General features: G+C 44.1%; 3 protein-coding genes and 1 pseudogene across 4 annotated transcripts in view; 3 read left to right on the forward strand and 1 right to left on the reverse strand.

Moving 5' to 3' along the window:
* Window positions 1-27,147, reverse strand: part of LOC309549119 (uncharacterized protein) — a 2,919,967-nt gene that overhangs the window by 1,606,441 nt on the left and 1,286,379 nt on the right. The gene's annotated exons all lie outside the window — the stretch shown is intronic.
* LOC309549117 (uncharacterized protein) overlaps window positions 1-27,147 on the forward strand; it is a 4,285,597-nt gene that overhangs the window by 1,495,780 nt on the left and 2,762,670 nt on the right. The window contains 2 exon segments of the mRNA XM_082249155.1: window positions 4,908-5,005; window positions 5,086-5,466. Of these exon segments, the coding sequence (XP_082105281.1) occupies window positions 4,908-5,005; window positions 5,086-5,466 (479 nt within the window).
* LOC309548664 (uncharacterized protein) lies at window positions 9,954-14,656 on the forward strand (the record flags this gene model as incomplete). The annotated part of the gene is made up of 3 exons (XM_082248628.1): window positions 9,954-10,029; window positions 12,794-13,549; window positions 14,490-14,656. 3 exons carry the CDS (start codon window positions 9,954-9,956, stop codon window positions 14,654-14,656), a joined length of 999 nt encoding a protein of 332 aa, XP_082104754.1.
* LOC309548665 lies at window positions 14,782-19,648 on the forward strand (annotated as a pseudogene). The gene is made up of 3 exons: window positions 14,782-14,806; window positions 15,969-16,491; window positions 19,566-19,648. The product of its transcript is annotated as an uncharacterized misc_RNA (transcript).

Below are 27,147 nucleotides of genomic sequence, written 5' to 3' on the forward strand. Positions count from 1 at the left end.
AAATGAAGCTACAGTCTTATGTAACTAGTCGGTCACAATTGACAATACTGAACGGTCCCCACCTTCCAGATCAATAAATAAAAAGATGTGATAAGGATTTGAAACCCAAAGGTTAAAGATGAAACTTCATTAAGAAAGAAACAAAGGAATAGACTGTCCTCATCGTTCTAAGGGTGAAATTATCTAGCCCTGGGACATCCAGTATTGACTCAGCTGACAATACAAGCCTAGCTCAAAGTTGGTGACTAATTATTGGACGTGTATGCATGTGTGTATATATATATATATATATATATATATACAGTCAGGTCCATAAATATTGGGACATCGGCACAATTCTAATCTTTTTGGCTCTATACACCACCACAATGGATTTGAAATGAAACAAACAAGACCGGTGTCCTGTGGAATAATGCATGGCGGGACGGAACGGATTATTCTTATATGAGATCATAGTGAGAAATGGCGGAATATTATCTGATTACACAACAGTCACATTAAAGGGGCACTCTCACCGCACGGGGACACGATGTAAAGGAGAACTCTCATGGGGACACAGATATAATATACAAATATTAAAGGGGAACTCTGACTGGAACATTGAAGGGGAACTCTGACCGGAATAATAAAGGGGAACGCTGACCGGAATAATAAAGGGGAACTCTGACTGGAATATTAAAGGGGAACTCTGACCGGAATAATAAAGGGGAACTCTGACTGGAACATTGAAGGGGAACTCTGACCGGAATAATAAAGGGGAACTCTAACCGGAACAATTAAGGGGAGCTCTGACCGACATAATTAAGGGGAATTCTGACTGGAATATTAAAGGGGAACTCTGACTGGAACATTGAAGGGGAACTCTGACCGGAATAATAAAGGGGAACTCTGACCGGAAAAATAAAGCGGAACTCTGACCGGAATATTAAAGGGGAACTCTGACCGGAACATTGAAGGGGAACTCTGACCGGAATAATAAAGGGGAACTCTGACCGGAATAATAAAGGTGAACTCTGACCGGAATAATAAAGGGGAACTCTGACCGGAAAAATAAAGCGGAACTCTGACCGGAATATTAAAGGGGAACTCTGACTGGAATATTAAAGGGGAACTTTGACCAAAATAATAAAGGGGAACTCTGAACTGAATATTAAAGGGGAACTCTGACCGGAATAATAAAGGGGAACTCTGACCGGAATAATTAAGGGGAGCTCTGACCGACATAATTAAGGGGAATTCTGACTGGAATATTAAAGGGGAACTCTGACTGGAATATTAAAGGGGAACTCTGACCAGAATAATAAAGGGGAGCTCTGACTGGAATAATAAAGGGGAGCTCTGACCGGAATATTAAAGGGGAACTCTGACCGGAATAATAAAGGGCAGCTCTGACCGGAATAATAAAGGGCAGCTCTGACTGGAATATTAAAGGAGAACTCTGACCGCAATATTAAAGGGGAACTCTGAACAGAAAAAATAAAGGGGAACTCTGACTGGAATAATAAAGGGGAACACATAAAGGGGCACTCTGACTGAGACACTGGATGTAAAGGAGGACTCTGGTGGGGACACTGGATGTAAAGTGGCACTCTGACAGGGACACAGATGTAAAGGAGGACTCTGATAGGGACACACTAGATGTAAAGGGGCACTCTGATGGGGACATGGATGTAAAGGAGGACATTGACGGGGACACACTAGATATAAAGGAGCACTCTGACGGGGACATGGATGTGAACCCGTCAGAGTCCTCCTTTACATCAGTGTCCCTGTCAGAGTGCCCGTTTACATCTGTGTCCCTGTCAGAGTTCCCCTTTATTGTTCCAGTCAGCATTCCCCTTTAATGTTCCAGTCAGAGTTCCCCTTTAATGTTCCACTCAGCGTTCCCCTTTAATGTTCCAGTCAGTGTTCCCCTTTAATGTTCCAGTCAGTTACCCTTTAATGTTCCAGTCAGCGTTGCCCTTTAACATTAGATTCTCTCCCCTCTGCTCTCTGTCTATCGTCGGATAATGCATTCGACAAACTGCCCCGCCTCCGCCCCGCCTCCTCTCAGTGAGCTCTACGGAATGTAATGCTTTCAGTCACTGAGAGGAGGCGGGGCGGAGCACAGACTGAATGCAATACATCCCATAGAGCTTACTGAGAGGAGGTGGGGCGGGGGCGGAGCATGGACTGAATCCAATACATCCCATAGAGCTCACTGAGAGGAGGCGAGGAGGGGTGGGGGCGGAGCACGGACTGAATGCAATACATCCCTGAGAACTGGAAATCACACGAGATTTCGTCACTAGGCGAATTGCAAGGGCTGCTGGGATACATGTCCCAGGAGCCCTTGCGAATTGCCGAATGACATAATCGCCGAAAGCAGCAGGACCCGGAGGTGCAGATTAATAAAGAAGATTAAAGGTATTTCCTTAAAATAAAAAATTGTTTACATTGTCAAAAGCATATTTGAAGGGGATTACATACATCTCAACTTGTAAAAATGGGTGGAGCTCCACTTTAATGTGCATATTTTACATTTTATTATAATTATATATGGGGGGGGGGTGTTTCACCACTATTTGCACATTGCAGCTCTGCAGTATTTCTTACCTATTACAGAGAGGGTGACACCATTACTCCTGCCCGAATTAGATTTGAATTTAGCCGCCCCATCCCCCCTCCAAGTTTTTCCTTTATCTTATCTTCCTAACTTTTGGTAGCCTCATCCCAAAAATTCTAAAAAGTATCTTTATCTTTTTTTTTTCTATCTCATGGACGAAATGTGAGAAATAACATATATATCATACAATCATTCCATAAACACATCCCACATACACCGCATAGATCATTTCAAGGAAATATGCTCATAAAATAGTTTACCATTTGCCAAAAAAAAAAAAATACGTCCCTGGATTTCATTTTAAAAATCTGGTCACCTTACAATATGGTCCACAAGGTGGTGACCTGACTTCCCTCAGATGGAACGCACAGACAGGAAGTGATGTAAGATACTGACAGGAAGTGATGTAGGTCCACAGAGGAAGTGATATTAGATATAAATAGGAATTTCAGAGGCGAGTCGGGAGGAAGTAGAGAGGAGACGTAGCTGGAAGTGGCAGCAGAGGAGGTAATAAGATATTATTTTCTATATATAATCTTTAATTACATAAAGAAAATGTCCTCCTTCCCTGTTTATGCCGGGGGAAAAGAAACAGAGGAACACATAACACTGAGAATCAGATTGCAGTCCCCCAGTGAAATCACATAAGTAGGATGAGCAGCAAAACTTCCTCCAGCTCTCCTGTAGCACCCTCACCAGGCAGAGCCGAGGTACTCATAATCTATCTGGGGAAGAAGCAGAGCTCGGGGTGACCCCGACACTCACCTCTGGAAATATTCAGCAGCTTTCCTCCCTCGTCACTACTAACATTAATCCCATCCTCTGTCCCAACACCAACTGGTCCCCCACTCCTCACCCCCATCTAACACCGCTGTCCCCCGCTCCTCACCCCATCTAACACCGCTGTCCCCCATTCCTTACCCCATCTAACACCGCTGTCCCCCATTCCTCACCCCCCATCTAACACCACTGTCCCTCCGCTCCTCACCCCCATCTAACACCATTGTCCCCCGCTCCTCACCCCCATCTAACACCATTACCCCCATCTAACACTGCTGTCCCTCATTCCTCACCTGTCATATAACACCGCTACCCCCATCTAACACCGCTGTCCCCCATTCCTCACCCCCATCTATCACCCCTGTTCACTACTTCTCACTCCTCTTCCAACACTGTTGTTCCCCTCTCCTCACCCCCCTTCCCACACTGCTCACCTATATTCCACAACCCCCACTGACACTGTTGTCCCCCACTCCTCATTCCCTTATTCAACATTGAAAATCTCAACTCCTCACACCCCATATTTGACACTTCTGTCCCCCACTCTTCACCCAGACCCAATGCTGCCACCTTGCTTTCTTTTGTTTCTCTCATGATATCACTCTTATCTCTATTAATAAAACACAGATCTGACCGGAGAGGTGAGGAGGATTCTGGGAGGTCACATGACATCACTCTTATTTCTATTAGTAAAACACAGACCTGACCAGAGGGGTGAGGAGGATTCTCAGAAGATTCTTGGAAGTACACAAGGATCTCTACAAGGACGTCATGATGGAGAATCAGCCGTCCCTCACATCACCGGGTAAGAGGAGACTTTATTGTAAAGGAGAGAGCAGTACGGAGGATCCACCTAGATCCCCCATCATCTGATAAACACATAGAAACAATGTATTCAGTCAGTGTGTGTGTTTCCTACAGATGGATCCAGTAATGAGAACCCACCAGAGAGATGTCCCCGTCCTCTGTATTCCCGGGATTCCACACAGGAAGGTCACACCATCCCCCACCATCATCAGGTAGATGAAGATGGATGTTGAGATCATAAAAGTGATCTGACTGTATGAAAATATATTCCACTTTTAGGTATAAGGTTATTTGTGCTCACATTTTAAAGCAACCATTCCCTGCTATTTTTTTTGTTTAGAATGAAAATCTGATAGATATAAAAGATGAGGTTAAAGAGGAAGAAGAGACGTATGTGAGGGGTGATCAGCAGTTCAGGGAAGAGGTTGGGATGATGGACAAAGTTAAAGAGGAGGAATCTTCTCCAGACATCAGCACAGGTGAGTGATGGCCACTAAATACAAAAACTGTTTGGGTATATGGATTGATGTTTGAGGATCTGTAGATCCACTTCTACAAGGACGTCATGATGGAGAATCAGCCGCCCCTCACATCACCGGGTAAGAGGAGACTTTATTGTAAAGGAGAGAGCAGTACGGAGGATCCACCTAGATCCCCCATCATCTGATAAATACATAGAAACAATGTATTCAGTCAGTGTGTGTGTTTCCTACAGATGGATCCAGTAATGGGAACCCACCAGAGAGATGTCCCTGTCCTCTGTATTCCCGGGATTCCACACAGGAAGGTCACACCATCCCTCACCATCATCAGGTAGATGAGGAACAATCACTGATAGTTATGATTTATACACAAGTGTGTTTGTTACAATGAATGTTTTATTATATATTCAGAGTGGAATCCTCGGGGATGATAATATTGTTGTTAAAGAAGAGTATAAAGAGGAGGATGAGGAGTATGGAGAGATGGAGGAGTTTTCAGAAGGACACAAGGATATGATGGAGCCACCTAATACCAGGAACCCACCAGAGAGATGTCCCCATCCTCTGTATTCCGGGGATTCCACACAGGTCAACATTAAAGAAGAGATAAAAGAGGAGGATGATGAGGATTTTGTAATGGAGGAGGCAGAGTTTCCAAATGGTCACAGAAAGCAGTACCAGGACACCATGGTGGAGTCATCCAGTTACAGAAATGCACCAGAGAGATGTCCCCGTCCTCTGTATTCCCGGGATTCCACACAGGAAGGTCACACCATCCCTCACCATCATCAGGTAGATGAGAATGTAGGAAAGTGATCCCAAGCCCTAAGAGATATCATTCTTCTATTATTATTATTTTTTTGTATTTAATATTATTTCTGCCATTTTGTTGGTTTAGGATGAAGATCTGATAAATGTACAAATTGGGGTTATAAAGGAAAAGACGTATGTGAGGGGTGATCAGCATTTTACAGAGGAGGTTGGGATGATGGACGCAGATAAAGAGGAAGAAACTTCTCCAGATATCAGCTCGGGTAATTATACAAGAATGGGTTAAAGGTTACTTAGTGATGTTTGGTTGGGTGGTATCATTGATCTGGTTAGTTGTCATAGTTTGGTGTTGTGATTGCACCCAGTTCCACCACAGATCTCTTTTACACTTTGAAATGCTCGACCAACATACACTGCTCCAAAGAATGAAAGGAACACTTTGAAAACACATCAGATCTCAATGGGGAAAATATCATGCTGGATATCTATACTGGTATGGACTGGGTAATGCGTTAGGATCTATACTGGTATGGACTGGGTAATGTGTTAGGATCTATACTGGTATGGACTGGGTAATGTATTAGGATCTATACTGTTACATAGTTGGTGAGGATAAAAAAAGACATCAATCCATCCAGTTCAACCTATGATGTGTGTGTGTGTTTTATGTTAACCGTACATTCTATACCCCTCTATGTTGTGGTCTTTAAGGTGCCGATCTAATAGTCTTTTGAAACTATCGATGCTCCCCGCTGATACCACTGCTTGTGGAAGAGAATTTCACATCCCCACTGCTCTGACAGTAAAGAACCCTTTACGTATTTTAAGGTTAAACCTTTTTCCCTCTAGTTTTAGTAAGTGGCCACTGCCATCTGCCATGTAGTTGCCCCCCCATTATTTTGTTCAGGTCCGTTTGTAAGGTTACCCCATACGGCATAGAAGAATTTGGCCTGCTTAGTTTAGTATTGTCCGCAAATACAAAGATTGTGCTAGATATCCCCTCCTCTAGGTCGTTTATTAATAAATTAAACAGGATTGGTCCCAGGACAGATCCTTGGGGGACCCCACTTTCCACACCCTCCCAAGTACTTCCTATTTATCACCACCCTCTGGACTCTCCCCTGGAGCCAGTTCTCTATCCAGGTACTCACCCTATGGTCCATACCTATGTACCTTAGTTTGTACAGTAAGCGTTTGTGGGGAACTGTGTCAAATGCCTTTGCAAAGTCCAGATACACCACATCCACAGGCCTTCCTTTATCTAGATACACCACATCCACAGGCCTTCCTTTATCCAGATATACCACATTCACAGGCCTTCCTTTATCCAGATACACCACATCCACAGGCCTTCCTTTATCCAGATACACCACATCCACAGGCCTTCCTTTATCCAGATACACCACATCCACAGGCCTTCCTTTATCCAGATACACCACATCCACAGGCCTTCCTTTATCCAGATACACCACATCCACAGACCATCCTTTATCCAGATACACCACATCTACAGACCTTCCTTTATCCAGATACACCACATCCACAGACCTTCCTTTATCCAGATATACCACATCCACAGGCCTTCCTTTATCCAGATACACCACATCCACAGGCCTTCCTTTATCCAGATACACCACATCCACAGGCCTTCCTTTATCCAGATACACCACATCCACAGGCCTTCCTTTACCTAGATACACCACATCCATAGGCCTTCCTTTATCCAGATACACCACATCCACAGGCCTTCCTTTATCCAGATACACCACATCCACAGGCCTTCCTTTATCCAGATACACCACATCCACAGGCCTTCCTTTATCCAGATACACCACATCCACAGGCCTTCCTTTATCTAGATACACCACATCCACAGGCCTTCCTTTACCTAGATACATCACATCTATAGGCCTTCCTTTATCCAGATACACCACATCCACAGGCCTTCCTTTACCTAGATACACCACATCCATAGGCCTTCCTTTATCCAGATACACCACATCCACAGGCCTTCCTTTATCCAGATACACCACATCCACAGGTCTTCCTTTATCCAGATACACCACATCCACAGGCCTTCCTTTATCCAGATACACCACATCCACAGGCTTTCCTTTATCCAGATACACCACATCCACAGGCCTTCCTTTATCCAGATACACCACATCCACAGGCCTTCCTTTATCCAGATACACCACATCCACAGGCTTTCCTTTATCCAGATACACCACATCCACAGACCTTCCTTTATCCAGATACACCACATCCACAGGCCTTCCTTTACCTAGATGGCAACTCACTTCATCATAGAAGGTTAATAGATTGGTTTGGCAAGAACGATTTTTCATGAATCCATGCTGATTACTACTACTGATACCGTTTTCATTACTAAAGTCTTGTATGTGGTCCCTTAACATCCCCTCCAAAATCTTGCAGACTACTGATGTTAGGCTGACTGGTCTATAGTTACCCGGGATATATCTCGGACATTTTTTAAATATTGGTACCACGTTGGGATTTTTACAATCAGCTGGCACCATACCCGTCTGTAGACTACCCTTAAAGATCAAGAATAACGGTCTGGTTATCACCTGGCTGAGCTCTTTATGAACCCTCGGTTGCAAGCCATCCGGTCCTAGTGATTTATTTATGTTCAGTTTCTCTAGTTTAGTTCTAAGTCTATCTTCTGTTAGCCATGGGGGTACTTCCTGAGGTGTATTATTTCATTTAGCATTACAAGCTGGGTTAGTGTAGCCCCCCGATTCTTTTGTGAAGACTGAAGAGAAAAAATTATTTAGCACTTCCGCTTTCTCTCTGTCCTCTGTGGCCAGATTCTCTTTGCTGTCTTTTATGGGGCCAATGTGTTCTGGTCTCACTTTCTTACTATTTATATACTTAAGGAATTTCTTGGGTTTTTTTTTTTTTTACTCTCTTCCGCTATATGTCTCTCGTGTTCTATTTTAGCTGCTTTGATTTTGCCTTTACATTTCTTTTTACACTCTTTGTAATGTTTGAACGCTGCCAATGACCCCTCAGCCTTGTATTTTTTGAAGGCCTTTCCTTTAGTATTAATATGCATTTTTATGTTGGAGTTTAGCCACCCTGGATTTATTTTAGCTATTTTAAATGTATTCCCCTTTGGAATGCACTGGCCAATCCCTTTGTTTAATATGCTCTTGAAGCACTCCCATTTTTCCTCCGTGTTCTTTTTTCCTAGATTTCTATCCCATTTGATATTGTCTAGCAAAGAGCGCAGTTTAGGGAAGTTGTCTCTTTTGAAATTCAGTGTCCTTATATTACCCTTGTGTTTCCTATTACTATGATTAATACTGAAACAAATTGACCTATGGTCACTATTTCCCGAGTTGCACTGTATTTCTATATCCGTGATCAGGTCTGTATTGTTGGTAATCAGTAGGTCTAGTACCGCATTGTTTCTTGTCGGTGCGTTCACCATATGACCCATGAAATTGTCCTGCAAAAAATTTAGGAACTGCAGAGCCTTGGATGAATGTGCGGTTTCTTCTGCCCAGTCTATATCTGGATAATTAAAGTCCCCATTTATAATTACATTTCCCATCCTTGCTGCCAATCCAATCTGTGAAAGGAAGTCCGCCTCCCCCTCCTCCCTCTGGTTGGGGGGCCTATAGCATACGCCCAATATTACTTTCCTCATAGTGCCTTCCCTTTGAAGTTCTACCCATAGGGATTCTACCTCATCCATAGCTCCATTATTAATATCATCCCTCATATTTACCTGTACACTGTTCTTAATATACAGACATACCCCTCCCCCTCCCCCTTTTTTACCTTCTCTATCTCTGCGATAAAGGGAATACCCCTGAATGGTCGCCAGCCAATCATGAGAGCTGTCAAACCAAGTCCCTGAAATCCCCACAAAATCGAAGTCCTCCTCAAACATCAGCAGCTCCAGCTCTCCCGTCTTGTTGGCCAGGCTTCTAGCATTGGTATACAAACCTCGTAATTTTGTCTGGTTGCATACTATATCCTCGTTTTGATGTTGTTTTTAGGCTGCTCTTGCGATTTTTCCCCATACCCACCTTGGGTTTAGGAACTCTGAACACCCTACCGCTAATGTCCCCATTTGTGCCCGCTGAACCTTGCTCCCCTCTGGCTAATTCTACATCTGTACCCTCCCCCCCAGGACCTAGTTTAAAAGCCCCTCAACTTTTCGGCCATCCTCTCACCCAGTACGGTTGCACCCTCCCCATATAGGTGCAATCCGTCCCTACCAAAGAGCCGGTGGCCGACTGAGAAGTCGACCCAGTTCTCCAGGAACCCGAAACCCTCCTTACTACACCAGCTCCTCAGCCACTTGTTTACTTCCCTCATCTCCCGCTGCCTCTCTGGTGTGGCTCGAGGTACAGGTAGTATTTCTGAAAAAAATCACCTTGGAGGTCCTAGTCCTCAACTTAGTGCCTAAGTCCCTGAAATTGTTTAGGACTCTCCATCTTCCTCTGACTTTGTCATTGGTACCCACGTGTACAATGACATCTGGGTCTTCCCCAACCCCACCCAATAATCTGTCCAACAGATCCGTGATGTGCCGAAGCCGAGCGCCAGGTAAAAAGAAAGACAGCTCGGCACCTATGGTCTTTTTGACAGAATGCACTCTCTGTCCTTCAGAGTCCCTTACCACCAGAACCTGTCTTTCCTTTCCCTTGCTACCGCCCCTACTTGAGGAGTTCTTCCCCTGGCAGCTAGGGGTGTCGCTCTGCTCCAGCAATGCTGTCCCTGACTGGTTTCCCCAACATCACGCAACAGGGCGTATTTACTGGGGTGCTCCAGCCCAGGATCGGCCTCCTGGCCTTTTTCCCTTCAACCCTTCCTGTCACCCAACTACTCTGCTTTGATGCCTGCACCCTTGTATCTCCGCCCTCCTCTGTGTAGGCACCTGTCTGTACCTGGATACGTTCCCAGCTCTTTTAGTATGGAGATTCTTTTCAGTGTTGCCAGTTGCTTCCCTAGATTCAGGACCTAGATACTGGTATGGACTGTGTAATGTGTTAGGATCTATACTGGTATGGACTGGGTAATTCGTTAGAATCTATACTGGTATGGACTGGGTAATGTGTTAGGATCTTTACTGGTATGGACTGGGTAATCCGTTAGGATCTTTACTGGTATGGACTGGGTAATGTGTTAGGATCTATACTGGTATGAACTGGGTAATGTGTTAGGATCTATACTGGTACGGACTGGTTAATGTGTTAGGATCTATACTGGTATGGACTGGTTAATGTGTTAGGATCTATACTGGTATGGACTGGGTAATGTGTTAGGATCTATACTGGTATGGACTGGTTAATGTGTTAGGATCTATACTGGTACGGACTGGGTAATGTGTTAGGATCTATACTGGTGTGGACTGGTTAATGTGTTAGGATCTATACTGGTATGGACTGGTTAATGTGTTAGGATCTATACTGGTATGGACTGGGTAATGTGTTAGGATCTATACTGGTATGGACTGGGTAATGTGTTAGGATTTATACTGGTATGGACTGGGTAATGTGTTAGGCTCTATACTGGTATGGACTGGGTAATGTGTTAGGATCTATACTGGTATGGACTGGGTAATGTGTTAGGATCTATACTGGTATGGACTGGGTAATGTGTTAGGAAGGAAAGGATGCCACATAGTTTGATGGAAATGAAAATTATCACCCTACAGAGGGCTGAACTCAAAGACACCCTTGAAAATCAAAGTGAAAAAATGATGCAGCAGGCGAGTCCATTTTGGTGAAATGTCATTGCAGGACCTCAGAATGGTCCTCAGTAGTGTATATGGCCCCCACGTGCTTGTATGCATGCCTGACAACATCGGGAAATGCTCCTAATGAGACGACGGATGGTGTCCTGGGGTATTTCCTCCCAGATCTGGACCAGGGCATCACTGAGCTCCTGAACAGACTGAGGTGTAACCTGGCGGCATCGGATGGACTGAAACAGAATGTCCCAGAGGGGTTCTATTGGATTCAGGTCAGGCGAGTGTGGGGGCCATTCAATGGTATCAATTCCTTCATCCTCCAGGAACTGGCTGCATACTCTCACCACATGAGGCCGGGCATTGTTGTGCACCAGGAGGAACCCAGGACCCACTGCATCAGCATAGGGTCTGACAATGGGTCCAAGGATTTCATCCCAATACCTAATGGCAGTCAGGGTGCCATTGTCTAGCCTGTAGAGGTCTGTGTGTCCCTCCGTGGATACGCCTCCCCAGACCATCACTGACCCACCACCCAACCGGTCATGCTGAGCGATGTTACAGGCAACATAATGTTCTCCACGGCTTCTCCAGACCCTTTCACGTCTGTCACATGTGCTCAGGGTGAACCTGCTCTCATCTGTGAAAAGCACAGGGTGCCAGTGGTGGAGCTGCCAATTCTGGTGTTCAATGGCAAATGCCAATCGAGCCCCACAGTGCCGGGCGGTGAGCACAAGGACCACTAGAGGACGTCGGCCCTCAGGCCACCCTCATGAAGTCTGTTTCTGATTGTTTGGTCAGAGACATTCACACCAGTGTCCTGCTGGAGGTCATTTTGTAGGGCTCTGGCAGTGCTCATCCTGTTCCTCCTTGAACAAAGGAGCAGATACCGGTCCTGCTGATGGGTTAAGGACCTTCTACGGCCCTGTCCAGCTCTCCTAGAGTAACTGCCTGTCTCCTGGAATCTCCTCCATGCTCCTGAGACTGTGCTGGGAGACACAGCAAACCTTCTGGCAATGGGAGGTATTGATGTGCCATCCTGGAGGAGTTGGACTGCCCGTGCAACCTCTATAGGGTCCAGGTATGGCCTCATGCTACCAGTAGTGACACTGACCCCAGCCAAATGCAAAACTAGTGACAAACATTCAGAAAAGATGAGTAAGGAAAATGTCAGTGGCCTCCACCTGTAAAACCATTCCTGTTTTGGAGGTCGTCTCATTGTTGCCCATCTAGTGCACCTGTTGGTAACAACCCCCTCTGCTACTTGACTGAGCAGATGAATATCCCAGGAGTTTCCCTGACTTGATGCTATACTGTGATTATAAAGTGTTGAGCAGTGTATATGAGTGTGGAAAACTCTTGGTAATTTTTCTTGTCTTCTGACAGACGGACTCTGTGGTGGGAATAGAAGGACATCGGAGGAAGATGTGACTACAGAAGATAATGACATGGCATCTTCTCCAGAAGTAAATCCCGTTCCTCATAATATACATGACAGACCTCACCATTGGAGGAGATCATTGGAATCTCCTGATACTTCACATAGTCCTCTAATATCTGACAGTGCCGGCGGGTGCGGGAAACCATCTAATCTCAGGGAATCTTCTTTATGCCATACAGGAGAGAATTCATTCTCATGTTCAGACTGCGGGAAATCTTTTAAACATAATAGAAACCTTCTTAGCCATCAGAGAGTCCACACAGGTGACCTTCCCTATTCATGTTCAGAGTGTGGGAAATGTTTTAGTCAAAAAGGACAACTTTTTAGGCACCAGAGAATACACACAGGGGAGCGTCCCTTTTCATGTTCAGAGTGCGGAAAATGTTTTAGTCGAAAAGGACACCTTCTTCTCCACCGTAGAATACATACAGGTGAGCGACCTTATTCATGTTTAGAGTGCGGAAAATGTTTCACTAATAAAGGAAACCTTCTTAGCCATCAGAGAATACACACAGATAAGCTTCCCTATTCATGTTCAGAGTGCGGGAAATGTTTTAATCATAAAGGAAACCTTCTTCGCCATCAGCGAATACATACAGGTGACCTTTCCTATTCATGTTCAGAGTGCGGGAAATGTTTTAATCAGAAAGAAAGCCTTCTTAGCCATCAGAGAATACACACAGGTGAGCGTCCCTATTCATGTGCAAAGTGCGGGAAATGTTTTAAAGATAAAAGAAACCTTCTTCGCCATCAGAGAATACATACAGGTGACCTTTCCTATTCATGTTCAGAGTGCGGGAAATGTTTTAATCAGAAAGAAAGCCTTCTTAGCCATCAGAGAATACACACAGGTGAGCGTCCCTATTCATGTGCAAAGTGCGGGAAATGTTTTAATGATAAAAGAAACCTTCTTCGCCATCAGAGAATACATACAGGTGACCTTGTATAGGTAAAGTGGGTGATAACCGCGCTAAGCTCCTAAGTCAATAAGCAGCAACTTAAAGTGTGACAAACTCGTAATCAAAATAATATAAAAGTAAGCTGCGCTAAGAAGTGAATAGTACTATATCACAAACAATAAATCAGTGAATAAGTAAAGTTACACAACAGATAGTCGTGAAACATACACCCAACATAGTAACAAGCAAAAGTGCTCCCAAAAAATAGATTTCAGAAGTCTACTTGTATGGAATTAAATAAATAATAATAATAAACTGCGCTGAAGTTACGTGCTAATGCTCACACGTGTAAATATAAAGTTCCAAATAGTCTCTAGAAAAAGATGTATTCTTTGATATACACAGATCTTCAACAGCTATAGGGCCTCCTCAACTGATTCAATCTGCTTACCAGATTTAGGTGAAAATTGAGCCAAAGATATTCCAAATGACACCAAAAAGTCTCCCTCGTTAGGTTGATCAGTTGTGTTCTCAAAAACGTAGGACCTCAAACAACGTTGGATCATACATGTGGAAAAAGAAAGGGTCCCATAGCGTAATACTGATAATGCATATACAAAAATATGGAACCCAAAAGTGCAGGTGTAAAATGTATTGTTCACACCAGAATAGTGATAAGACCAAAGGAAGTACCGCAGAAAGTACACCAATATCCCACCACCGAGTGTACCAACTGCTTACCAGAACTGTGATAATAGTAAGCCAAAAAGAGATGATGACCACCACCGGAAGCGCGATCTGCTTACCAAAACTACAGTAATAAACCAAGGTGATACCGTCACCGAAAGCACAAACTGCGTACCAGAAACAATAGCAAAAGAGCAGGGTAAAGGTATTGTGGACCATCCAGAAAGTGAGCCGGACTACCTCAATAGTGGATAATAACCATCACCCATTAATGCCAACCTCTTACCAGATGACAATAAGGTTATAGCCAAGAAAAGGGAGATGACTCCAGATCCAGGACAATCCAATGTTAATGACTCGATATCCAATCCCTCCAGATATGAAGATGGATCTCACAGGGTGGACATCAATCCCCAGATCACATATTTCACAGATAAATATACAGACATCCCATAGTGTAAAACCGCTAGATTTAATAGTTTACAAAAATAATAAAACTCACACGATATCGGTGAATGAAGAGCGTATAAGTAACAAGCCGCCGGCCGGTCGGCTCCTCTGCCCATCCTAGTCTCGTTCTGATGACGTCATCACGCTGCGACCAACGTACTTTTCGTCAGATATGAGGTTTTCAAGGACGTACGTCGGTCGCAGCGTGCTGACGTCATCAGAACGAGACTAGGACGGGCACTTATACGCTCTTCATTCACCGATATCGTGTGAGTTTTATTCTTTTTTCAAACTATTAAATCTAGCAGTTTTACACTATGGGATGTCTGTATATTTATTTACATATGTGATCTGGGGATTGATGTCCACCCTGTGAGATCCATCTTCATATCTGGAGGGATTGGATATCGAGTCATTAACATTGCATTGTCCGGGATCTGGAGTCATCTCCCTTTTCTTGGCTATAACCTTATTGTCATCTGGTAAGAGGTTGGCATTAATGGGTGATGGTTATTATCCACTATTGAGGTAGTCCGGCTCACTTTCTGGATGGTCCACAATACCTTTACCCTGCTCTTTTGCTATTGTTTCTGGTAAGCAGTTCGTGCTTTCGGTGACGGTATCACCTTGGTTTATTACTGTAGTTTTGGTAAGCAGATCGCGCTTCCGGTGGTGGTCATCATCTCTTTTTGGCTTACTATTATCACAGTTCTGGTAAGCAGTTGGTACACTCGGTGGTGGGATATTGGTGTACTTTCTGCGGTACTTCCTTTGGTCTTATCACTATTCTGTTGTGAACAATACATTTTACACCTGCACTTTTGGGTTCCATATTTTTGTATATCCATTATCAGTATTACGCTATGGGACGCTTTCTTTTTCCACATGTATGATCCAACGTTGTTTGAGGTCCTACGTTTTTGAGAACACAACTGATCAACCTAACGAGGGAGAATTTTTGGTGTCATTTGGAATATCTTTGGCTCAATTTTCACCTAAATCTGGTAAGCAGATTGAATCAGTTGAGGAGGCCCTATAGCTGTTGAAGATCTGTGTATATCAAAGAATACATCTTTTTCTAGAGACTATTTGGGACTTTATATTTACACGTGTGAGCATTAGCACGTAACTTCAGCGCAGTTTATTATTATTATTTATTTAATTCCATATAAGTAGACTTCTGAAATCAATTTTTTGGGAGCACTTTTGCTTGTTACTATGTTGGGTGTATGTTGTGTAACTTTATTTATTCACTGATTTAATATTTGTGATATAGTACTATTCACTTCTTAGCACAGCTTACTTTTATATTATACAGGTGACCTTCCCTATTCATGTTCTGAGTGTGGGAAATGCTTTAGTCAAAAAAGATACCTTCTTGAGGACCAGAGAATTCACACAGGGGAGAGTACCTATTCATGTTCTGAGTGCGGGAAATGTTTTAGTCACAAAGGACACCTTCTTCAGCACCAGAGAATTCACACAGGGGAGCAACCTTTTCCATGTTCTGAGTGCGGGAAATGTTTTAATGAGAAAGGAAGCCTTCTTAGACATCAAAGAATACACACGGGTGAGCGTCCCTATTCATGTTCAGAGTGCGGGAAATGTTTTAATCATAAAAGTAGCCTTCTAAGCCATCAGGGAATACACACAGATGAGTGCCCCTATTCGAGTTGCGTGCGGGAAATGTTTTAATCATAAAAGAAACCTTCTTAGACATCACAGAATACTACACACAGGTGAGCGTCCCTATTCATGTTCTGAGTGTGGGAAATGTTTTAATCATAAAAAAGACCTTCTTAGACATCAGAGAATACACACAGATGAGTGCCCCTATTCATGTTCACAGTTCGGGAAATGTTTTAGTCACAAAAGATACCTTCAGCACCAGGGATTTGACACAGGGGAGCGACCCTATTCATGTTCAGAGTGCGGGAAATGTGTTAACCATAAAAGAATGCCTTCTTCGTCATCAGAGAATACACACGGGTGAGCTTTGCTACTCCTGCTCAGAGTGCGGGAAATGTTTTGCGCTCAAATGTTTACTTGTTAGACACCAGAAAGTTCATACAGGCGAGGGTCTCTAATCTTGTGCAGAGTGCGGGAAATGTATCACCAAGTAAGTACACTTATTTACACATAGGTGTGCACCCTTTTTAATGTTACGAGTGCAGGAAATGTTTTCCAAACAAAGGTTTATTTCTTAAAAACCAGAAAGTTCATACGGGCGAGCTTCCTATTTCATGTTCAGTGTGCGGGAAAGTGTAAAAATAAAGGAAATATAATGAAACATCAGAGTACGCCCCCTGCTGGTACTACGGGAAATGGACGCTGGATTGTAATGGGTGGAACTGTTTAGTCCATAAACAAATGTGAAACCACCACAGTCCACTCGGGGTTGGTTTACACCCGCATCGCCCTCTGACCTGCTGTGGGGTTGGCAGGCAGCTGGGAGCCCTTATGTTAACCCTGTAAAGCCCACGCCAGTATGCCACAACCGTATGCATCGGGGCTGGTGCAGCACAACCTCATTCAGTTGAATAGCGTTGCCCGATGTGACAGGGAGGTGTGAGGTTTGCAGTAGCCGCAAATTGCAGTGCCATGTGTACCGCCCCATCCGGCTGCCATTTAAGCTTAAGGGGGTGGTAAATTCATGACTCAACTGTCTACCTTTACCGATCCCTCCCCACATGGGGCAACAGGCAGGAAATCATCACAATCCATTTGGCAACAAGTGGGCAATCATCATATTACAGGGGGAAACAGATGGACAATCATGACAATACATGAGCTTGATTTATTGAAGTAGCCGGCTTTTTATTGGTCCAACCAATGTATGATTATTAAAACATTTAACACATTTGTTAATTCTATTATAAAAGATTTAAGCTTTATTTTATTCATATCATTACTGTGTGGTAATCGCTTATTCTGATCTTGTACAATAAAAACGCTTCGTACAATATTCTGTGCCGAGTCTTCTTTTTTACCAATGATCAGATGATCGGTGATTGGAATGTGATCAGTTCATATAGAGTCATCCATTGGGGTTTTATTAGTGAGATGGAGAGTGGAGAAGGCACCACATTGACAGCCATTGGAGGCCCTTTCTAAAACCATAAACTTTTTGGCAACCTGTCTATGACATTAGTCTTCCAAACTCTATCTCACTGAGCTAAGGCCAGAAGAGTTCCAGGAGTTCTTCTCTGTCCACAGTTCCCAAACCAAAAGGAGACATCCACCACATCTTCAATCTTAAGACCCTAAATGTCCTCAGCTGCGCTCAGGAGTTCCGCATTCAATCCACCATATAATAACCTCTCTCTTTATTAGGGAGCCTTTTTTTTCCGACCACCCCACATACGTGTACTGCGGCAGGGCAGACGTTCTGCACAGAATCACGTACCTGTACGTCCTCTGCATTTTCATGAAATCCAATTGGGAAAAGACCGCTCCAGGTGGGCTGGATGTCAGGTGCTGGTCGGATCCGTCAATCCGGAATCACATGTAGCAAAAAAAGGAGATGACCGCACTCCGAAGTAAATCAAAAATTGGAGTAAAATTTATTCCACATCAAACAAATAGGCAAACTGGAACAACACACTGTGGATGCAGGACACAAAGGCCTTTGTGTCCTGCATCCACAGTGTGTTGTTCCAGTTTGCCTATTTGTTTGATGTGGAATAAATTTTACTCCAATTTTTGATTTACTTCGGAGTGCGGTCATCTCCTTTTTTTGCTACTCTGCATTTTCATGCCTGGAGCGCGTACGCGCGCCTCTAACGCACAGCTCCCGCTGCACACAGTGGCAGCCAATTAGCGGGTCCGGCGGACATGATTAATGCAGGCACCCGGCAATTGACCCCGAGAGAGGCAAAACAGTGGTCTGCAGATGTAAACAAGGCAGATTGCCGTTCTGTTAGTAGGGAAGATGGAGATCCTGTGTTTCTGCAGAAAGAAGATACTGGAGCACATTTTTATATAGTCCAGCCAGCAATAAATATCTAAAAATACCAATGATCAGGGTAGAGGGCTGTAACGGATCAACCGTCACCCCGACTGGATACCTCCGTTGACGGATGCTCCTAGTGCTTCCCGAGGGCTCCAATCACAACACCATAACCACCTCAGACCCCCACGAACCGCCGCAGCTTGGTTGGGGTCTCGCCGTCTCCTACCCACCCTGGACCTATGACAAGGTTCCAGTGGGTAGGACAAGGAGGGGGGAAGGCGGGACTTTAAATGAAACGCACGGTGGGATTAGCCGTGCGCCTCCATCCCTAATATCAACTGAGACAATGCAAAAAAGGTTGGGACTTTGAGAGACATGACTGAGTAAAAAATGTTATATCATATTTATTGATACATAAAAAAGGGGGGTAATAATAATGTATTACACGTATAGGCTAGCATGGTATAATAACAGTAAAGTGATAGAGTACATATGTACACCCCGACAATAACAATCTCAAAAGAACCAACATGGCAATGAAACAGTAGTACAGAGTATTAGCATGACATCATAACATCCATTGACTGACGCGTTTCGTGGACTAACGCCACTTCTTCAGAGTCAGTGTATGATCATATCTATAAGTAAGTGAGTATAAGCGTATAAGTACATTGCATTAGATGGTAGTCTGGAAATTGGGGGAGAAGGGGAGAAAAAAGGGGGGGGGGAATGGGAAACAAGGTCCCCATAGCCCCAACACTTACACAGTGGCTCCAACAGTGACTGGTTCTGGGGGTGGGGGCAGCAACCCCTGATGTCTTCCAAGGGAGCTGAGGGCACGAGGGGTCCGCGGGTAAGGCGAAGGTGTCACATATAGAGTAAATTTGTAGAAATGTTGCTGGGTAAGCGGAGTATATCTGAATAGAGTAAATTGCCATAGTTAATGGTAATTAATTTTATTAGGTATACAACTTGATGTTACTGAACTGATGTGTGTGGTGAAGGAAAATAAAAATGGTGTGAGGATGGAAAATGAAGTAGGGTGAAATAGGGGGATGTGATGAGGGACTGAGATAATAAAAAAAATGTAAAATGGTCATGGTTATGATAAATGTATAACAGTAGCCAAAGTATATCTATATGAAATGAGTATAAATATTAACTGTAATAGATATGTACTATATAGGGGATATAAGGCTTCTTAGTTGGTATGTATAGTAATAGAATATCTACATGACTATGTACTTTGTGAAGAACATAATGCTAGTAAATGGTATATGTAGTAAGGGAGTTGTGGTAAGGGAATGTCAAAACATATTAGCTTGGAAATTATATTGAGTGAATGGGTGTGGGGGTGATATGTGGTGAAGTGAAATAGTAAAGGCAGAAAAAAGGGGGGGGGGAGTCATGGGATGGTGGTAAAATATGAATGAAGTGATAGATGTGAATAAAGACAGAAGAAGCCCGACTGATAGCTGTGCCTGATAAAGGAAGCGTGTAATAGGGACTGAATGAAGAGCGGGGTGAGAAGGGAAGGGAATTAGTGTGAGAGTAGTAGAAGTAGAAAGATGATATAAAATGACCTGTAACAAGAGTAAATCCAGCCAGAAAGGAGAGTGTGACACACTATAACGCCTGAGCCCGCCGACCATCAAGCGCCCAGCGTCACGAGGTGCAGAGATATGGAGCCGCAGAGCGGAGGCAGACGCCATACCGCCCAGCCGGCTTCCTCTTATGCACCGGATGGAACAGCAGCCATCGGCGTGCGGCGCCAGATGACGTCACACGCCGGCGCAGAGCGTGACGCCGATGTGTGTCGGGACCGCCCATAGGGAGAAGGGGAGGGCCCCCGTCACACATCGCAGCTCCCGAGGTATGCAAAGGGGAGAGAGCCATCACCGCCAGCCAGCACCGCTGGAGCAAACTGGAAAGCCATTAAATGATCACATATAGGCCTGTGAATAAATATGTATCAAGTATAGAGTATATATTGTATATAAATATACGAATATAACTGGGGTTGATACCTGTGGCTAAAGTGCAAAGAAACCCCCAGCGAAGCCGGAGGGAATCTATATTGACACAGCACGATTAGGCTAAAAAAAATGTAAGCCAATATGTGCAGTCAATGCACAGTGAAACAAAATTGTATCAACCTGTCATGTCTCTCCATCCCTAATTCAGGTAGGACAAGGAGGGGGGAAGGCGGGACTTTAAATGAAACGCACGGTGGGATTAGCCGTGCGCCTCCATCCCTAATATCAATTGAGACAATGCAAAAAAGGTTGGGACTTTGAATGAGAGACATGACTGAGTAAAAAATGTTATATCATATTTATTGATACATAAAAAAGGGGGGTAATAATAATGTATTACACGTATAGGCTAGCATGGTATAATAACAGTAAAGTGATAGAGTACATATGTACACCCCGACAATAACAATCTCAAAAGAACCAACATGGCAACGAAACAGAGTATTAGCATGACATCATAACATCCATTGACTGACGCGTTTCGTGGACTAACGCCACTTCTTCAGAGTCGGTGTATGATCATATCTATAAGTAAATGAGTATAAGCATATAAGTACATTGCATTAGATGGTAGTCTGGAAATTGGGGAAGGGGAGAAAAAAAGGGGGGGGAAATGGGAATAAAAATACCAATGATCAGGGTAGAGGGCTGTAACGGATCAACCGTCACCCCGACTGGATACCTCCATTGACGGATGCTCCTAGTGCTTCCAGAGGGCTCCAATCACAACACCATAACCACCTCAGACCCCCACGAACCGCCGCAGCTTGGTTGGGGTCTCGCCGTCTCCTACCCACCCTGGACCTATGACAAGGCTCCAGTGGGTGAACCTCGCTTTCCCCAGAGAGTGCAGCAGGCACAGGAACAAGCTCTTACAAGAGCTTAGTGATTATTCAAGGGAGTATGAAGATCATAGCAATCCCTTGTAGCAGATTCCCCCAATAAGAGACAGGACTCTTGATTGAGGGTGAAGTATAACTCAAAACTGTTTATTCAAACACATGCACAAAGAGATAAACACTGTGGGACAATCCCCCCTCCCCCTAAGCAGCCAATCCACACATATACATCCCATAATAACTTTATCTTAATGCAGACAGGAACAATAGAACAATGGAATGCAGGCACTTACAATAACAAACCCCACCCCATCTCACTGTCTAGCAATAGTCTATCAGTAGAGATGGCCTTGCGGTTCACCCGGCAGGAGGTTCATGGTGAATTTTGCTTGTTCGCTACCTGCCAAATTTGCAAACACATGGCGTTGTTTGTGGTGGCCATATTAGTTTACATTGGGGAGAACTTTGACCCATGACACAGCTGTCAGGTGGAGCGGGACAGCCAATTAAAACATTTCAGCACATGGACATGCCCCCTACCCTATAAATAGACCTGAGCTGTCGGCCATTTCACATTCTGCTTTTTGTCAGCTTAGGGAGAGGTCTGCTGTGCTCATCAGGGAGAGATTGCCAGACACAAATAGCTCTGTGAAGATCCACAGATGTCCTTTTCAGGGCTGGTATTTCGGTATAGGTCTACTAGTATCTTTTCAGGTTAGGGGCAGGTATCCAGTCGTTGCTTTAGGGGCAGTTAGAGATGGGCAGCAGTCACACAAATCGCTCTGTTAATGTCCACAAAAGTCATTTAAAGGGCTGCAATTTTTTTGGTATTGCTTTGCAATGCACTATATGGGGGGGGGGGGGGGGGGTAATCCACAGTATAATATACTTTGTAGAAAGCATATTATAGTGGATTAGTAGTATTATTGTGCACTGTGCAGCATTGTGACAGGTGTGGTGACTGAGCGTTGCTGCAGCAATACTACAAACAGTGACAAAAGCACTTATAATGTATTATAACTGGTGTGATAGACCAATAACCCCCCCCCCCCCCAATACCACATAATGAAGTAGGGTGTTATCTGAGTATACTTTTACAAGTGTATTTGTGTCCTGCAACAGTATTGCCTCTTTTGCTGAGTAAAGTCTGATACACACAGTGCCAAACTCCCTGGCCAATTTTTTGAACAACTGGTGTGATAGACCAGTGCCCCCCCAATAGCACATATTGAAGTGGGGTGTTATTTAACTTTTATTTATTTATTTAGTGGGAGGCACCAGAGAGTCTGAGAGATACAGACAGGTCACAGACTGTGACCTGTCTGTCACTGTGATCATAGAGGCGCGGCGCAGGCAGCCTCTGTTCTGTCACTCACTGCATCTCAGACTGTCAGGGACTCGGAGGGAGACCCTGACATATCACCAGGTCAGTTTTTAAGCATTGCCACGGATGGCTGGGCTGGCGCCTACACGGAGACCAGAGCGGCTGCACAGGCGGCGGGGGGACTCAGGAGAGGGAGAGTCTAAGAAGGAAACCAGCGGCCAGGCGCCCTAGGCGGCAGTGCGCTCTAGGCAACTGCCTAACTTGCCTAGTGGTAGCGCCAGCCCTGCATATAACACATCTTTCCCACACATTTTTAATTTTTTTCCTGCCATATTTTGTGATTTTGAACAAAACAGTCAAGCTTTTAGCTGGACTGTTTTCAAGCCCAGCCCTGACGTTATTTGATCTTAGTGAATTTGACACTGCTCATAACGTTTCTGATGGATTTTGCAAATTGACGCTTTTTTTTGTTTATAGCGCAAAAAGTAAAAATTGCACAGGTGATCAAATACCACCAAAAGAAAGCTCTGTTTGTGGGAAAAAAGGGACGTCAAATTCGTTTAGGTACAGAGTCGCACGACCGCGCAATTGTCTGTTAAATTCACGCAGTGCCGAATCGCAAAAAAGGCCCTGGTCAGGAAGGGGGTAAAATCTTCCGGGGCTTAAGTGGTTAAAGTGCGTCTCTTCGGGGGGCAGAACCAACCATGATCAGGCTCTCACCTAATTACGTTTGATGATGCAAGTTTCAGGCAAGGGATGCCCGAGTGTTCCCGTTTTGGTTTATATTTGCTCCCTTGAACACAAAATCTTTATCATTGTGTGGCCATGCACCTGTTAATTGTTTGCTGAACCTGTAATGCTTGTTTGTTATTCTTTCTATGAAAAACTAATAAAACTTTTAATTAAAACACTGACTCTAGAACTGTAGTTTTCTTTCATTCGGCAGACATTTAATCTAAAGCAGGAGGCCGGACTAAATGCAGCTCATTGCTATCAAATGAAGCAGACAAGATTGTCCAACTTGTAGAATTATTCTTTAGGATAGAATCAATATTCTTCACCCCAACTTTCAATGCATTCGAAGAGAGGCAAGGGTTAAGGCAGGTTCACAGGCTACAACTGCAGACAGATATACCCCTTCGGGACAAGTCCAATACATAAAGTTACCACCAGAAGACCCTAAACCCCCCAAAGGTCCCACCTAATTATCATTAATGAGTATACCACTGAAGGACACAGCATCCCCCAATGGCAACTCCATGTACAAAGTACAGTATATGGCTAAGCTCATGAAGGCCACGTCAACCAAATAGGTGACTCAGTATGCCTAATCTGACATCCTGCAGTGCAGGTAGAAGTGTTCTGGTTGGGGTTTGAACTGAACAACCCAGTGCTGCAAGGTGATGACCACTAAGACATTAGCATGAGCTTCTAGCTTAAACATCATAGGCAATAAAGGCAATGCACTCCTTTGGAAGTGCTAAAAATACTTGCATTGCAGTTACCTCTGCAGGAAAGGAGGTACAAAAACCTGCTTATAGACCATCCTCATCTTAGGAATTGTTTGAAGAGCTTTAAATTGGTCAGTTGACTGGTCCTGTAAGGGAAAAGCTTGACATTGTCAGAGTTGAGCTCCTTGCACAGGGAGAGTTGTAACAGACTCCTTTAGAGTGTCTTGACTACCAGTGGCAACCTGTTGGTAGGGGTCATCTTCCTCCCTGGATGCCTGAACAAAGCAGGAAATTTATACCGGTTTTGCCTGTCAACCACCAAAGGCCCAGTCTACGTTGTACATAATTCATGCAGATCTGGAGAGATTTAATAGAAAGTGTCCATTAGTCAGCTTCCCATACACCAGCTTTATGAGGCCTGCAGAAGGGCTGACAATCCAGGAACAGTATCAGTAAGGAAGACGCTGCCACCTCCAGCTATAACCTGCATAGAGCAGCCACAGCATAGAGGGATTAGGCTGCAGCGGCACAAGGACCTGTCACAGTAAGAAATAAATCCATGATAAACAGACACGGTGCAAAGGAGAACTCCATATTGTTAGAAAAAAAATATTATACCATATATAATTGCTACTCTAGCTATGAATTAAAAAAAAAATCGCAATTCAAACTACGGCTGCTAAAGTCTCCTAAGCTGTCAGAAAAGACAGTGTAACAGTTGTTTGTTTGCTAGGTGAGAAAAACCCATAAGGGGTTAATTACTGCTAAAGGAACACGGACACTGCAGCTTCTCACATCAGAGCACCATCCCAGCAGGTGAATAATCAAACAGACCCTGCCATACAGATGTAGAGCCCTCCTAGGTAGGTGCTAGAATGAGTGGATATCGTTTTTGGTTTCTCTGCCTAACAGGGACACAGCTCATGCTGTCTTGATGATTCATACTGATCCAATAGCCATGGAGTATATTGGACAGTGGGTGGAAACCTGGCAGATAAGATCATGGATGTCTGTACAGCCCTGGCCAATTAGAAGGGGATGTGCTCCAAGGCATGCTGGGTACCTGTATTTATATCTGAAGAACACATGGGCTCGTAGTCCAGTCCAGTCTACCTCTAGGGAGAGAGGTCTAAGTGGGGAGGGGGCTGCTGCCTCTCCCTTGTAGAGGCTGCCATGCGGACTTGGGTGGGGACCTGAGGGCCTAAAACATTGAAGTTGTAACCCATTGGTACTTACGAGGGCTGACTGAGGGAGGATGTCTGCGGATCCTGTCTGGTACTACTGAGGAAGACTGGTGTGTGCTCCAAGAGCCTTGCGAGTATAGATCCCCCACAGGGGATCCTTGGGACTTGTGCTGTTAGATCTTCCTCTGGGTGCTAGAAGTCAGTTACTGGGTGCAAGCCAAAGGAGACACTGGCTAGTGTCTTGAAGAGGCAAGGTTCAATGAGTTCCTTCACCTACAAAGGGACTTGTTCATCCCATATAGGTGCTATATGGTCCGGCAGATGATCTGCATTACAGTTCTATTGAGAGAGTTGTCCTCACCTGTGAATAGTTATTTGGAGTATCCTACTAAATCCCTTCTTTTATCCCAAAAAAATGTGAAACTACAGGTGATCACAAGGAACCACTGTCATATGTGTGGACTTTAAGGGCACAGCATGAGACAGATAACAACTACATGGATTTATCCTAAAATAACATTTATTGATTTATCTAAAACCAGATCTCAATAAAATGACAAAACTGGCCCCGAACTGAGCTCAGCTCGTACACAGGAGATCAATGTCTCCTACTAATTTCACTCATGTACATCATACATATATAACGATAAGTTGGTATATATCATAAGGTTCATGTATGTATAGATATTTCCTCTGTTCACAGGTCAACGCATTTCGCACAAGGCTTCTTCAGGACTATGAAGATGTACAGACCGTTTTCTCTTATAAACAGACTCGATATTAGTGTTTCATAAACATAGAACATAATCTGTATTTATGTACATCATAATAAATACAAACATAGCTTAATAGCACATGGCCTTCCTTCCAACCCCCAACAAATGAACCCGACCTGGGGCGGACACAGGGGGGAAAATCAGACCAAAATGTGTTGTATATATAGGTATCTGTCCTGATGATCCTAGGTACAAGATAAAATATATATGTGTAGTAGTGTGAGGAGTAATTACATTCTCTATTCTATATCTATTCATACAGAAAGGAGGAAGGATAATCACCTTATGAGGATAGTATGTGGGTGTCTCTCTCTCTATAGGGGTCACCTAGGTATATGATCAAAGCCCATCTTGTTTATGACTCATAGTTAGTGTACTCTTATCTTTAATAATGAAGGTTTCAGCCTACCTATAGGTTAGGTATATCTCTTGGATATACTTACCGCCCCTTACCTATGTAAGAAATGTCAAATGGAGGAGGAGCCTGCAGTAGTTATTTTTCAATAAAGGATTTTTCAAAAATTGTGTGTTTTTATTATTTTTTGACACTTTTTTGGTGAATAGGTAGGGTAATTTGTTCCAGATACTCCTTCACATGGGGGGCGGGATCTGGGGGCCCCTTGGTAAAAGGGGCTTTCAGATTATGACAAGCCCCCTGCCTGCAGACCCCCACAAGCACAGGCCACGATTGTGGGGAAGAGGTCCTTATCTACATCAACATGGGGACAAGGTGCTTTGAGGTGGGGGGGGGAGGTCTTTCCTGACCTGCTGGGCTGCATGCCGAGATAAAAAGGGTCTGGTATGGATCTCAGGGGAGAACCCATGCTGTTTTTTTTTTATATATTTTGGCCCCTGAAGGGCCTGGTATGGACGAGGGGGGGGGGGGAGGAGGGGGAACAAACCGTTTTTTTCCATTGCTGGCATTCTTTTCTTTC

The sequence above is a fragment of the Pelophylax lessonae genome (genome assembly GCF_965119305.1).
Source record: "Pelophylax lessonae genome assembly, chromosome: 3".
NCBI classification, from domain to species: domain Eukaryota; kingdom Metazoa; phylum Chordata; class Amphibia; order Anura; family Ranidae; genus Pelophylax; species Pelophylax lessonae.